The sequence below is a fragment of the Sminthopsis crassicaudata genome, chromosome 2 (assembly GCF_048593235.1).
Source record: "Sminthopsis crassicaudata isolate SCR6 chromosome 2, ASM4859323v1, whole genome shotgun sequence".
Taxonomy (NCBI): Eukaryota; Metazoa; Chordata; class Mammalia; order Dasyuromorphia; family Dasyuridae; genus Sminthopsis; species Sminthopsis crassicaudata.
The window spans coordinates 678,884,240-678,898,118 of NC_133618.1; the positions used below are offsets into that span (position 1 = coordinate 678,884,240).

At 46.1% G+C, this 13,879-nt stretch overlaps 1 protein-coding gene across 13 annotated transcripts in view; it reads right to left on the bottom strand.

Moving 5' to 3' along the window:
* Positions 1-7,202: 7,202 nt before the first annotated feature.
* Positions 7,203-13,879, bottom strand: part of EBF3 (EBF transcription factor 3) — a 144,711-nt gene continuing 138,034 nt past the window's right edge. For 3 of the 13 annotated variants that reach the window (XM_074297188.1, XM_074297187.1, XM_074297186.1), the window contains exons 14-16: positions 12,747-12,935; positions 12,109-12,198; positions 7,203-7,377 (exon numbers count right to left, since the gene is read on the bottom strand). In XM_074297188.1, the coding sequence (XP_074153289.1) occupies positions 7,346-7,377; positions 12,109-12,198; positions 12,747-12,935 (311 nt within the window). In that variant the 3' untranslated portion in view covers positions 7,203-7,345. Of the gene's footprint in view, positions 7,378-12,108; positions 12,307-12,746; positions 12,936-13,879 lie in introns of all 13 variants that reach the window. The other 10 variants (XM_074297185.1, XM_074297183.1, XM_074297182.1 and 7 more) reach the window with 4 other exon arrangements.

Sequence of the window (13,879 nt, forward strand, 5' to 3'; positions counted from 1 at the left end):
TCTGCTCAAGGAATGTCTTTCTAAAGCGTCTGTCTGCAGCCTCACATCCTTCTGCCGTGCCCTGACTCCCTGTTCCCTGTGGGACCAAATATAGAAAATCCTCAGTTTGGCATTTAAAGTTCTTCATAACTGTCACTTTCCTATCTTTTTGTAAAATTAGTAAAGTGTAATTGAACACCACACCAAATGGTTTGTGTTCCTAAATAAAAAAAAAGTGACCAAAAAAGTACATTTTTAAATTTCCCCAATTTTTCATGGTTCTCTCTCCAAATTTACTTTCATTTGTTCAAAGTTTTATTTTTAGTGAGCAGAAAGCTATTTTTTCTCCTTCTCCCCTTACCCCATTGAAAAAAGAAAGAGAAGAGCAGAGCAAATTCTTTACAACAAAAGTGTATCATCAAACAAAACCTATTTCCTCATTGGCTACACCAAAAAGTCTGTCTCCTGTCCCCGGTCCAGCCCCATTCTGGCAGAAAGTATAGCGCTTCTTTTGCTGTTTTTGTATTCACTATTTTCCTAGTTTGGCTCATTTCATTTTTAAGGGGCTCAAAAGGTCCTCAAAACCATTCATTTTTCTAACTTTGGAATTGGCTGGTCCAGAGAATAGGGTTCTGGGCCTGGAAGTAAGAAGACACTGCCCAGCTGTGTGATCCTGGACAAGTTGCTTCCCTTCCATCAATTTCTCCAACCAAAAACTGGAGATAATGACAGCGCTTACCTCACAGGATGGTTGCGAGGATTAAATGAAATAATATTTGTATAATGCTCAATATAGGATCTGGCATAGGAGCTATGGAAATGCTTTTTCCTTTCCCTCTTTGAAATAATTTTCTCGTTTCTTAGAGCACAATAATATTCCACTTATGTGCACAAATGATTAACAGACCTAAGTTTCCAGGGGGTTTTGCCTCTACAAAAAAAAAAAAAGCTGCTATAAATATTGTGTACATAGGAAACATTTTCATATGTAAATACAGACATATATGTACATATACATGTGTATGATGTATATATTTGTGTATTGTGTGTATGTCTACACATATGTATATACATATCCAGAGTTGGTCTCTTTGGGGTGCTAGCCTAACCGTTCTGTAGCTGGGTCAAAGGGCACATACTGTTTAGTAACTTTTGTGTGTAATTCCAAATTGCTTTCCAGAGGATTTTACCCATGCGCAAGTCTACCACCAGTACCCCAATGTGCCTGTCTTCTGCCAGGCCCTCCCATATTGGTCATTTTCCATTTTTCTATTATTTCTGTCAAGCTGGTGGGTGTGCGGTAAAATTACTTTAATTTGCATTTTTCTATTTATTAGTGATTGAAGCACTTTTTTCTTATGACAAAAGGGGGTTTCTTCTCTTAAGAACTTTCTTTTCCTAGTCTTGCCCCAATTATCCATGGGAGAAATGGCTTTTTGTTCTTGTAAACTTGAATCCATCCCAAGATTATTTCTAAAACCAACTTCAAGCCTATCTGGTAGAGAAAATTGCCGATTGTGTAGTAAAGCAGCACCCAATGTCCCTTTGGGATTCTAGTTTTCCCATGTTGTGGTAGAAAAAGCAAAGAGGAGGGCCTCAGTTTTACCATCGGCTCTAGGCAAGTTTTGTTGAGTTTCTTCCTATCTGGGCCCAGATTCTCCTGTTAAGGAGTTGGCCCAAAGGTCCCAGTTTTACCACTGGCTCTAGACAAATTTTGTTGAGTTTCTTCATGTCTGGGCCCATATTCTCCTGTAAAGGAGTTGGCCCAAAGATCTCCACTGTCTCTTCCAGCTTTGGCATTCTAAGTTCCCTTAACTTGGGCACTTCCTGACCTCAGAAAATGTAAACTCTTGCAGGGAAAGTTTCTTTACGACAGCTATCTTTTGAGTTTCAGACGGATCCTGCAGGAAGTTGGTGAGTCTCCCCCAAGTCCCCCCTTCCCCACTCCCAATAACTTTGCAGAAACTCCCATGGCCCTGGAGACCTCACAGGCCTCTGGCACCCTCTGCTTCATAGAGCAATAGTCCCGGGTCCACCCCTCCCCATCTAGACTGACCCTTGGCAGTTCCACAAGACCCAGTGTGAGGGCATAGAGAGTCCAATGAATAGGGAATGAATATTTGAATGAGGCTTTTGGGAAATGGCCAACCATTTCTTCACAGAAGAGGAACACGCTTTCTTGCATGTCATCAGACTAAGCCCAATATTTACCCCCAAGAAGCACTGGTAGTGACCCAGAGGGGACAGTCTCCACACAGGTGCTGACCGAATGGCCCGGACGCTTAGGGCCGTCATCATGGACATCTGCGAGAACATCGCCGTCCCGAGACGCCGCCCGGGGCCTGGTCCTTGATTCGGCAGGACCCCAGCACGGCCCAGTGGAGATCTGGGAAGCACCTGCCTCTCCCGCCGGGGCGTCCCCCCAAGCTCTCCCCCAACGCTCGGGCACTTTGCCTTTTTTCTTTTCCCCTGTGAAACTTATGGCAGCACATCGGGCGATGACAAACGACCAAAAAAAAATCAATGCGTAATCTGATTTGAGGTTTTTGATTTCCTCTGATGAGTTTAAGTTTCATTAAAAGCAACCTTATTCAAACATAAAAGAAATCCTTGAAGGGTAAAACAGGGAATTGTCTCAACGAGCATAAAGCCTCCGAACCCTTTTGTGCGATTTATTCAGTACATTAATTGTGAGGACCAACATGTGGTGTCGGTTGGCAGATGCCCGGTTATCAGGCCCCGGGATCGGGCTGAGGAGGGGGACAGCACAAGAGCTCACATTCAAAAATCCTTCTTTGGCATATCGACACTTCAGTTATCAACAGCCCTTATTATCTCCTCAGACCTCCATCACAGGCTGCTGGTGACATATTAAGCTACAAATCAGTGGGCCTGCCTCTGCATTCTCTTAATTGTATGTATTCTCTGGAAAAAAATGATCATCGGGGTCTCTTGTCCTGATGAGAAATTGACATTTTCTGACTGATTATTTGGAAGCTCTCTGTGAGGTAGATAAGGCTTGGAGTTGTTTTAAAGCAGGACAGCCATTCTTCCCGGGCCTTTTTATTGGTCTAGTTGACCCACTTGATGAGTATGGATTTCATGAGGTCTTTTTCAGCATTTGAACTATAAAAGGTTCAGAATGACACCACCCCTTATAGACAAAAGATAACCTTGCCCTTTGAATATATTGATTCTTTATTAACTAGGCTGTTTAATGCAATGAAATGAGGCATTAGATTGAAGCCCATTCCAAGTGCTTTGAATAATCTTTAAAAGCTTCAAAGACTTGAAAAGGCTGCTCCACAGTAATTGGCGGATATTTTTAGAGACTCCGGTTCTTGCTTGCGATTAGAAACACAAAGATAAAATAATTTCTAGAGGCCCGTGGCCACGGCTGGCACACTTTCTCACACTCTGGCCCTTCTCGGGGCAGAGGCGGGCAGACTCGGCCGGGGTCTGCCATCCACAGCAAGAGACGGGCGTTTCCCCATCGAGGATCTGGCCCATGGTCCGGCCCCTCCTCGGACTTTCGCAAACAGACCCAGAAGGAACCTGATGCCCTTCGAGCCCCCCTTGAGTGAGGGGGAAGGGGGTGAGCCAGCCCAGCTGCCTGCTAGCCACTCACAATGAAGTGAATGGAGGAGAGAGGGGGAAAAGGTATTCACAAGTCTCTTTCTGTTTTGAATAATTGTTTCCTGTTTTGCTCAGCAGAACAAGTAATTAAGATGACATTTGTGAGCACTAATTTAGATCACACTCATGTGTCTGTGCTAGAGAGCGTCAAGCCAAAACATGCAAAGCTCATCGCTTTCATTCAGTGAAAAATGAAAAAAAAAAAAAATTTCCAAATGGCAGTGGAAGAGGGAGCACGGAGAGCTTGTGGGAGCTGGACGTAGGGCCCGCCCGTCAATTAGAAGCCCCACATGGATGCAGAGGGGAATGGCCACTGGGAGTGACGGGCTTATGCAGTGCCTCCAGAGCTCCAAGGGGGAGAAGCTGCCTCTGAGCCGAACACCAAGCTTACCAATGCACCCTAGCTCTGGTCACCCACAGGCCCCTCCCCTCCTCCCATCCCCTTGCCCACATGCTATGCATGGTCTCTACTGTGTAATGCTTTCTGTGCATGTAAAGACTTAAGGAACCCCAGTGATGGTGTCCAGAGCCCGACTCTCCAGTTTGTTCATAGGGCTCATACTGGGGGGAGCCATGTTTTCAGAGTCCCTCCCATCTCTCAGATTCAGGGATTCTGGGATCTTTTTAACCTATTCTCATTCCAAGTGTGCTTTAAATTCAGGTGGACAGAATGTTTGTTTTTACAGACATGAATGGAGGTACTCCAAAGCTGTAGCTCCCGGGGACATCTGCATATATGGCGCATCTCCATCCTGCCGTGTAAAACAGAGACAGCCGACATATAGAGTGATGCAAGGTCTCTCCCCTCGGTATTGACGGCAGGTAAGAAAAGGGCTGGAGGACTGATAACTTTGGGGAAGGTCATTCCCTCAATCTTATCTAAGCTCAGGCACGGCTCTGGGCTCCAGGCTTTACAGACGAAACCCCCACGTGCTTCTCGGTGGGTTCTTGGTGTTTTGTCAGCCATTTGTAATAATCAAAACCAGATAAAAGTACTAAAAGTGAAATTCACAGACAAGAAATACTTTAATTAAATATTGTGTAAAATGAACATTTTTATACAGTTAAATATCTGAAAAAATGTACAGATAAAACAATCTTATTGTAGGGTCTTTAACAGGAAAATCTACCATTTAGTGAAGCGTTCAGTTTGGAGACAAGGAAGCGATGGTGCGCTGACTAAGTCATCTAGAACACAAACAGATTGCCGCAGTGATGAGAAAACTGGCAAACTTTCTCAACATGTACACGGGACCTCTTTTTTTTTTTAAATTTTTTTTTTAAGATCAAAACCTTTACTTAGACAAAATAAAACTGAGGCAATTCAGTTCCAAAGTGACTTCTCAGGCTTTTCCACTTAGCTAAGCCTTAGGAGTGATCACAGCAGAAACGTGTGATGTGCACGGGAACGCTGCGATGTACTGTCTCGTTTGTTTTTGTACTCCCTTTAGTAAACATGTTACTAAAATGTGCATTTTTGTCCAGAAAGAAAAAAAAATAGTCCCTCCTTTTTTTTTGTTGTTGTTGTTGGAAATTTGAATTCTGCTGCATTTGCGAAACGTTTAGTGCAAAGAAAAACAAATCAACTTTTCAGAACCACTATGGATTTGGCACGAGGAGGCACAATATATTCAGGAGGTCATTCCAGTTTAAAATGTCCAGCCATCGCTGTTGGGTCATACTACAAAAATGTTCCATTAAAAAAAAAATCATATATAAAAATCATGTATGACCTTGGTTTCCTCCAAAACCCTGGCTAGGAAGGAGTGCGAGGGAGGGGAAGAGAGTGCATATTGCAGCAGAAACGGACACACATAGGAGTGACAGGACTAGACACCTGGTTTGTGCTTTTGCTTTTGCTTTTTTTTTTTTTTTTTAAACGCAATAAATCGTTCCAAATGAAGTTGTGGTTAACAACTGTGGTGTAAGCCCGTGATAAAACAGCACAGAGATTCGTCAGAGAAGTCCACTTTTAAGGCATCAGAGAAGTTAATGTGGCAAACATTGGAATTAAAACATCAGAAGTAAATTTTATTTTAAACTTTAGGCCTCTGAATTTTTCCAGTAAACACAGTTCAGCTATGTGGCAAAGTCATGGGTGGCAGCTAAAAGTGACTTTTTACATTCTACAAAAAAAGAAAAGAAAAAAACTCGGACAGCCGCGGGCGGGAGTCCCGGGCGGGACCCCCCTGTGCGGCTGCATCACATGCACGTAGTCTACGAGTATTCATCACAGCCAGCTGGCACGACTTTGTTTCGACTATACAACAAACAACTTTTTCCCCGAAATTATTTGTTCAGATAACTTAAAAATAATATAAAAATAAACGATGAATTTTGACTTTTCCTCAAAATAATAAAAAAAAAAAAAATGGATGGAAAGTCCTAACCGAGAGCAAGAGTTCGGCAGCAGAAATTAAAACGTGAAGATACTGACCCCTCCAAAGGAGACTGAGGAAGCGGCATCTGTTCTTGGCTTAATGCTGAGTTCCTTCAGCACCGTGATAGCAGGCCAGGAGGAAACTAATACACATGGGAAGAAATCAAAGGATGGGCAAAGCAATGTACAAAATTTCAAAGATAAATACAATATTTATAATCGATATGTTACAAAATAAAGTCCCTTCGTGACTGCAGGTGTGTACGTGAGAGGAACTGTTACAATGGAGGAGACGGCTTTACTCCTTATCAGGCCCATAAGGAATAAGACGTGCTTTTCTAAATATTTAAGTGGATTTGAAAAAAATTCAAGACAAGTGTATAAATATTTAGCTACAACTTTGGCAAAATCACAAAAGTCTACCATTTTATAACCACATACAAAACACATTAGGGAAGAAGGACCTAGAAGTCAAAAGGACAATTTTCTGGTACAAGAAACAGACTCCACAGTAGTAGCCTAAGAATGCAACAGTTTTATACAGGGCTAGCAAAAGTTGAAAAAATGTGGCAGATCACACTCGCTTAACAGGAAGCTCTAGCAGTGGAAGTATATTTGAACCAACAGACGACAGTGGCCCTTTGTTCTCTGTCAGTGTGCTCATCAAAGGCAAGAAAGTTCAATATCAAAGTTACAATCGCTAACTACAATAAGTTACAAAGTTTCATTTCATTTCATTAAGATGAAGTTAATGACAAACCCCCCTCCCTGACACCCCCAATTTCTCCTAATCGTATCGTCATCCTTTTCGTTCGTTTTCCAGTTTGATGGCTCATACCTCCTTGGCCCCCTTTTTTCACCACAAAAAAATATTTCACATTATAGAGCTACACAACCATTGTGAATCGAGTGATGAGGACAGCAAAATGTTCTGAGGCGTTTTTCGTCAGTGTTTCATGAGAACCCCGAATGGTGCATCCACAAAGTTTCTCCCCACACAGAGCAAGTACGAGACAGAGCCAAGACGGAATCGGAAACTTTATACAAAATAGGGGTTGCTTTGTTTTGTGTTTTTCTCCTTATTCTTCAGAACTGAGAAATGTGAAAAGATGAGAAAAGTTCAGTCAATAAATGGAATTGTTCATGAAGAAGTAGGTTGTTTGCATGTCGATTCTTAAGAGTTTAAATAAAATCTTTAAACAAAGTCTTTTTTTTTTTTTCTGTAGCATTTCAATCGGTGCTGATTTGTCTTGAAGATGCCATTTCCATCAGCATGTCTTAATATACTAAACTTGTCCCCTGAAGCCCGTCCTTCGATGCTTGATGCTACGCAGGTAAACAAAAGTGACCTTACATGGGAGGGACAACGAGCCCAGACATAGCTGAAAGAGAGACAGACAAGAGACAAAGGCACACGGCGTCATTATGGGAGAGACCCGGAGGAAGCGGGGAGCCTCCGAGGGGCTCGGGGGCACGGCCCCATTCCGCCGCACCAGGCCGGTTATGGGGGTACCAGGACGGCTCCTCCCACCCCCCCGCCCGGCAGGATGCCGGCACTAGCTGTTGGGCTCCAGGCGAGTCCCTTAATCCTTCCCCTAGCCAGCGTGCTCGCCCCTAATGTAGGAATAATAGCAGAACCTGCCTGGCCGAGCTGTTTGGAGACTCAGGCGAGCTAATTATCTGTAAAGTGCTTCAGAAACCTTAGAGCACTTTAGCTATCTGAGCCTTCGGCCTTATTGTCATCAGTAAGTAGCCATTTAGGAAGGAGAAGGGAGGTCGAGGGACAGCCGGGGGACTGGGTCTCGTCCAGGAGCTGGGCACGGGCCATGGGGGGAGCCGGGGAAGGCCCCTTCCAGGACCGTGGCCCCCAAAGGCTTCTCTCTAAATCAGACGAGGCTGACATTTTGGGGGTGCGGGCCTCCCGCTTCCTCCCACACGTGTGACATTTCTGTTAGCGTTCTGTTAATGGCAAACAGAGGCCCAGACTCCCTGGGGACAGCCTCTGTTGACAGCTGAGAAACAACACGGTCACTTCTGGTAATGTCAGACAAGGCCAGCTCCTGGGCCCGGCGAGCCCCAGACGCTCCTCGAGTTTCCCACCCCAAACTCGGCCCAACCTCAGTTTCTCTCCATCCTCCCTGACCCCCAAAGCAGCCCGAGGTGGAACAGTCCATATTCTGTCTCCTTAATTGTCCTTTCTTACTATAATGGCCGCTCAGCTTCCTGAATCAAGGGCCCTCAGGGTCAAGGCCAAGGCCCAGCTGCCCACCTGCCTTGGAAGCCACAGAGCATGTGGGAAAGGGGGACGGCGGCATCTGGGGCAGGGGCTCTCTTGCTGTCTCCCTGTGTGTCCATCTGTGGGGCTGGGTGTGTGTGTGTGTGTGTGTGTGTGTGTAACTCTGTGGGGGTGTATGTATGTCTTTCTCTGTCTCTGTGTGTCTCTGTCTCATATCTCTATGTGTATGTATATGTCTCTGTCTCTCTGTCTCTGTATGTATGTCTCTCTCTGTCTCTTATATATGTCTGTGTGTCTCTCTGTTTCTGCCTTTTTCTGTCTCTCTCTGTATCTCTGTGTGTATATCTCTGTGTGTGTGTATGTGTGTGTGTGTCTGTCTCTGTCTCTGTGGTATGTATATGTCTCTCTGTCTCTGTGCATGTGTCTGTCTCTCTGTCTCTGTGGTATGTATATGTCTTTCTCTCTCTCTCTCTCTCTCTCTCTCTCTCTCTCTCTCTCTCTCTCTCTCTCTCTTTGTCTCTATTTCTCTCTGTTTCTGTCTCTGTCTCTGTGTGTGTGTATGTCTCTCTCTGCCTTTCTCTGTCTCTCTGTTTCTCTTGTGTCTGTTCTCTGTCTGTCTCTGTCTCTGTCTGTCTCTGTCTCTATCTCTCTGTTTCTCTTATGTCTGTTTCTCTGTCTCTCTTTGTCTCTGTCTCTCTCTGTCTTAAATAAACAAACACTTACGGACCGAAATGCCAAGTGGCCCTGATTCTTTCGAGTTAACCGCTTGGTAGGAATGTAATTTAGAGTGTCTTAACTTCGGCGCGGTTTAATTTTTGTCAGAATGATATTTCTCATTAATTTATGCATAACAGATATTAATACACTTGTTCGTGTAGCGATGTGGGCTTCAATTTCTCAGTTCATTAATTTCAACAATATTAATTTATTTCAGACTCACCGTTACAAGCCGTGTATGTACACACTCCTGATGTGATCTCATCAGCGAGCACTAAGGTGGTGAGCAGGGATGAGGTGAGGGGCCGCCTGTCATGGAGCTAGGACAGACTCTGAACACTGACTCCTGACCTCCAGGAAGCTTTCCTGATGTTCTAGCAGGAACTGGGAAAGCTGGATCTTTCAAAGCCCTCTTCCCTCCTTTTCAAAATGCTTTCTTTTCTTCTCTCTCTCTCTCTCTCTCTCTCTCTCTCTCTCTCTCTCTCTCTCTCTCTCTCTCTCTCTCTCTCTCTCTCTCTCAATGTCTGCCTGTCTCTTTCTCTTCCTTTCTTTTCTTTTTTCTTTCCTTCCTTCTTTCTTCCCTTTTTTCTTTCTTTCTTTTCTCTCTGTCTTTTTCTCTCTTTCTCTCTCTTCCTTCCTTTCTTTTTTTCTTTCCCTTCTTTCCTTCCTTCCCTTCCTTTCTTTTCTGCCTGTCTCCCTCCCTTCCATTCTTTGTTTCTTCATTTTTTATTTTCTTCCTTTCTACCTTCCTCTCCTCTCTCTCTCTCTCTCTCTCTCTCTCTCTCTCTCTCTCTCTCTCTCTCTCTCTCTCTCTCTCTCTTTCTCTGTCTCTGTCTCTCTCTGTCTCTCACTCACTCTCTCTCTCTCTCTCTCTCTCTCTCTCTCTCTCTCTCTCTCTCTCTCTCTCTCTCTCTCTCTCTCTCTCTCAATAGATGCAGCTCTAAGAGTGTCCTGGAAAGTGACAGTCAGGTCAGATTGGATTTCCACTCGGAGGAGCACATTCCAAGAGTGGGTTCCGATGATGTCACTTGTCACTAAGGGCTCGGTGAAGATGAAAATAGCGACGCCAGAATTCTCTGTATTTGCCAGGGAGCCCTGACATGGGGGCTGCAGGCAACCCATAACAAATGCCCATTAAAAATGGTGCATTCCATAAAGGGATGAGGCCGTGGTAGGGGGAGGCAAGCGCGGAGCTGGGAGCATGGGAACTGTTCTGAGAGAGAAGGAAGGGCTGGCCACAACCTCCCTCCCAGCTGTCACCTAAATCCAGCCTGAATCGTACAGCTGCCACTTGAGCCCATCTTAAATGCAACCTTGAAATGGCGAGCCCGGGACGGAGCTGATGGCGTGGGCCATTCTAGCCAGTCAGGACTGCTCTAGCTCTAGCTAAAGTCCCCTTCTACAAAAGGAAAAGGATACCCGCTAGCATCTGACAAACCCAACGAGCGGGACAGCAAGGCAACCCCAGGGCCCCCAGGTCTGTGGGGTGACTGATCTGCCTTCAGGGATTGACTTCCCTTCTGAGAGTAGGAGAGATGCCTTGGAAGGAGCCTGGCTAAGCTCTGGGCCCTCCTAGACTGTCTGCTGTTGGGGATGGCAACAGATGTGGCCAGGGGACCGCACTCTGACCTTCTGGATCAATCACCGCACACACTTCCCTGGTCTATAGGCAGAGAGGGCCCCTCTTCGGCTTTAGTCTCTGATGCCATGAAAACTGATCTTCCACACACTTCCACATATTTCAGTAGCCACGTAAATAATGGCAACCGAATAATTTGATTTGGGGGGTGGGGCAAAGATTTCTGGCCCCTGACTGTTCTTCAGAGTGGCCAAAGGGATGAAACTGGAGAGCCCTTCTCTGTGCCGGAATCAGGGGGATGTCCCTTTCTAGTCACCACCGGCCAGTCCTCTCTCAAACTGGGCACAACTGGTGGCAGGTAGCCCACGGCCAGGATCATTATTCCCCTTTCCAATTTCGTCTGTTTAAAATGGCAAACCAATCCTTAATGCCTGACCTGGGAGGGGGAGAGACTGGCCCACTAAATAGTCCTGGCTGGGAACATCCCGGGTTCTGCAAGATGCCCTGGTGATATCCTGGACTCTGGAAGCAAGATGTTTCCCTGCCATGCCTGGGCCGGGGGGTCAGATTTGCCTGTTTCCATAACTAACAACCAGAATTTCCTCACCTGTTCTTCAACTCTGATTTTCTTCATGGGACTTTCAAATGTTTTAATGGAAAAAAAAAAGTCAGAACCTTGCATCCACTGAACCAAAACAAACCAGAAGGATTAAGTGTGTGTATATATATACATATATATGTATATATATATACATATATGTATATATATATATATACATATACATGTATATATATACACACACTTAATCCTTATATATATATATATATATATATATATATATATATATATATATATATATATATATATATATATATATGTATAGGAATTAAAATAAGGACAGAGATGGAAGAGAGCTAAGAAATCATTGAGTCCAATGTCCTCATTGAGGTGTTCCTGACTTGCCCAAAGTCACACAGCTAGAAGGGGTCAGAGGATTGGAGACCTACGTAGATCTCCATTATTCTAGACAATAGAGGTCGGAGGTCACAGGTAGTCAGAGGGAGGATGGGAACTCGAGTTCTTCTCCTGCCAGGTCTAGCCTGCTGTCCCCTACAAATATGTCACTGCCGGAATACTGGTGGAACAGAGGCAGCGATGTCGTGGATGAGGTGATGGAGCAGAGGAGGGTTAGACTGAGACTCAAACGACCTGGGCTCACTCCCGCCTCCTCACTTACTACCTGTGTGAGCTTGGGCAAGCCTCAGTCTCCCCATCTGAAAAATGAGGCCACGATGGCCTCCGCTCCAGCTCTCGCCTGATGGTCCACAGCTCAGGGACAAATCCAGCTTTGTTTCCAAAAGGAAGATTTAAAACCTCCAGAAGCAGCATCATGTGAAAAGTTTGCTTGTTCTCTGGGACTCCGGCAGCCCGGAGGTGACCGGCGTTAGACATCCCCCAGTCGGCCGCTCCGTCCACCTGGTCCCCGGCTTGGCCGTGGCCACGCCGCCCCAGTCACCCACGAGTGAGAGGAAGCCGAGCCCTCCCCCCACCCAGAGACCTCTCCGAGAGCCCCCACTCACCTTGGAGCCCGTTCCCGTTTGCGCTGGTGCACGATGGCGGAGGAGAAGCTTGGGGCCTGACAACTGGAGCGAAGGCGCTCTTTTGTTTCACTGCAGAGATGACATTGGCAGGTGAGAATGAGAAAATGCCGTGGGTACTGCTACAGTTTGAAGGGAGGGTGACCGAAGAGGCTGCCATGGTAGGGCTTGACGGTACTACTGCAACAAAGCAAAGAGAATCAGGACTCAGCTTGAGGTCTGTGCACGGCAAACACGGACAAAGAGAGTCACATAAGGCCTCGCCCGACTCTTAAGAGATCGAGAAAAGGAAACGGGAAGAAACACGACACTTTCTTGGCTTGGCCACTCTCTGGATAACAGGCAAACTCTTTGGTGTTGGACTTTGGTTACGAATTGTGCAGCCCAATTCTTTGGTCGGTTTGGTTGGGTGGGGTCGGGTTGGGCGTTCTGCGACCCCATTGGGTGGAACGCATTAGAGATCAATTTCTTAGAGCCATTTTTGTATGTCCAGCCTCCAGAGTCACCCCCTCCTTTTATCCAGTAGCTCACGTCATAGAAAAATCAAGACAAGGCAAGTGTTGGGATTCGGTAGGAAAAATGAATCTGCATGATGATGCGTTACAAAAACAGACACTTACTGCCGTAAGGAGAGTTAGCTGAGGAGCCATTTAGAAATCCGGGAGAGCCAGGGACGCCTAGATTGGGCATGCCGGCATTTCCATATCCATTCATGCTATTGCTGACTGTGTTGTAATTGGACTGCTGGGGAGTACTGCTGGGAACGTATCCTCGCGGGGAAACACTGCTTGTATTGCGGCTGTAGCCTACTGTTAAAAGCCACCCCCCCCACAAAAATCACGTTATTATTGGTAATACGCACTTGGGGGGGGTTTCCCCGCGAACCTACACCGCCGAGTAGACATTTTTAATTGATCGTACCGCCTTGTTACTGCACTATCAACCCTCACAGCTGAAGATAACCTTATCACGCCAACCCTGCCTAAATCATGTGCGAGCAGGCCGCGGCGTCTCTCCCCGGGCTGAGACAGCCAACCAAAGCTCCCTTCGATCCAATTGTGTCAGGTGCCTTCACGTTTATCTTTAGGAGCAATTATCAACAGGCTCGGTTCCTGGTTTGTACCAACACACCGGGTGAACTTTCAGCCCTCCCAGACCTTCAAATGCCATCGCTGACAGGCAAAAACTTGTTTGTTCCGGGATCTCGCCTCAAAAGGTTGTTTGGGGCTTCATTCTAATGGGTGGTATTTGGACGGCCGGGCCGGGAGGCGCCTATTTCATTAAGGGGAGCGGGAAGAGAAATGGGAGCAAGCCCACTGACCCCGAGGGGCCTAACTCACTTCCTGAGGATCATGGCCGGACACCCCAAGCCGTCTCGGGGAGGGGAAGGGGGAAGGACCATACCACGCTTAGTGTCCACGTATTTTAACGAGAAAAGCTAAGGGGAGGGCTGAGAGCATTTTCCGTGGTTGGTATATTTAACAGAAGGGCCAGGAGACAGACGAGGACTTTGGTTGTCAAGAAAAGAACAGCAAGGGGTGAGAGGGTGGGCCTGCTTCTTCCCTCCAGCTTGACCTAGCGTGCGCCCTGTCATGCCGACGTCACAGACGAAGGCTACTGCGACTGCGCTTCTCTACTTTATCCACCAGCTAGAAGGCAAAGTGATGGAGGACCGTGTCGGAGAAAGTTTCAGGCCAACCACGTTAAGCACATAATAAAGCACGTGCACGAATCCTAAGGTCATCCGACTTGG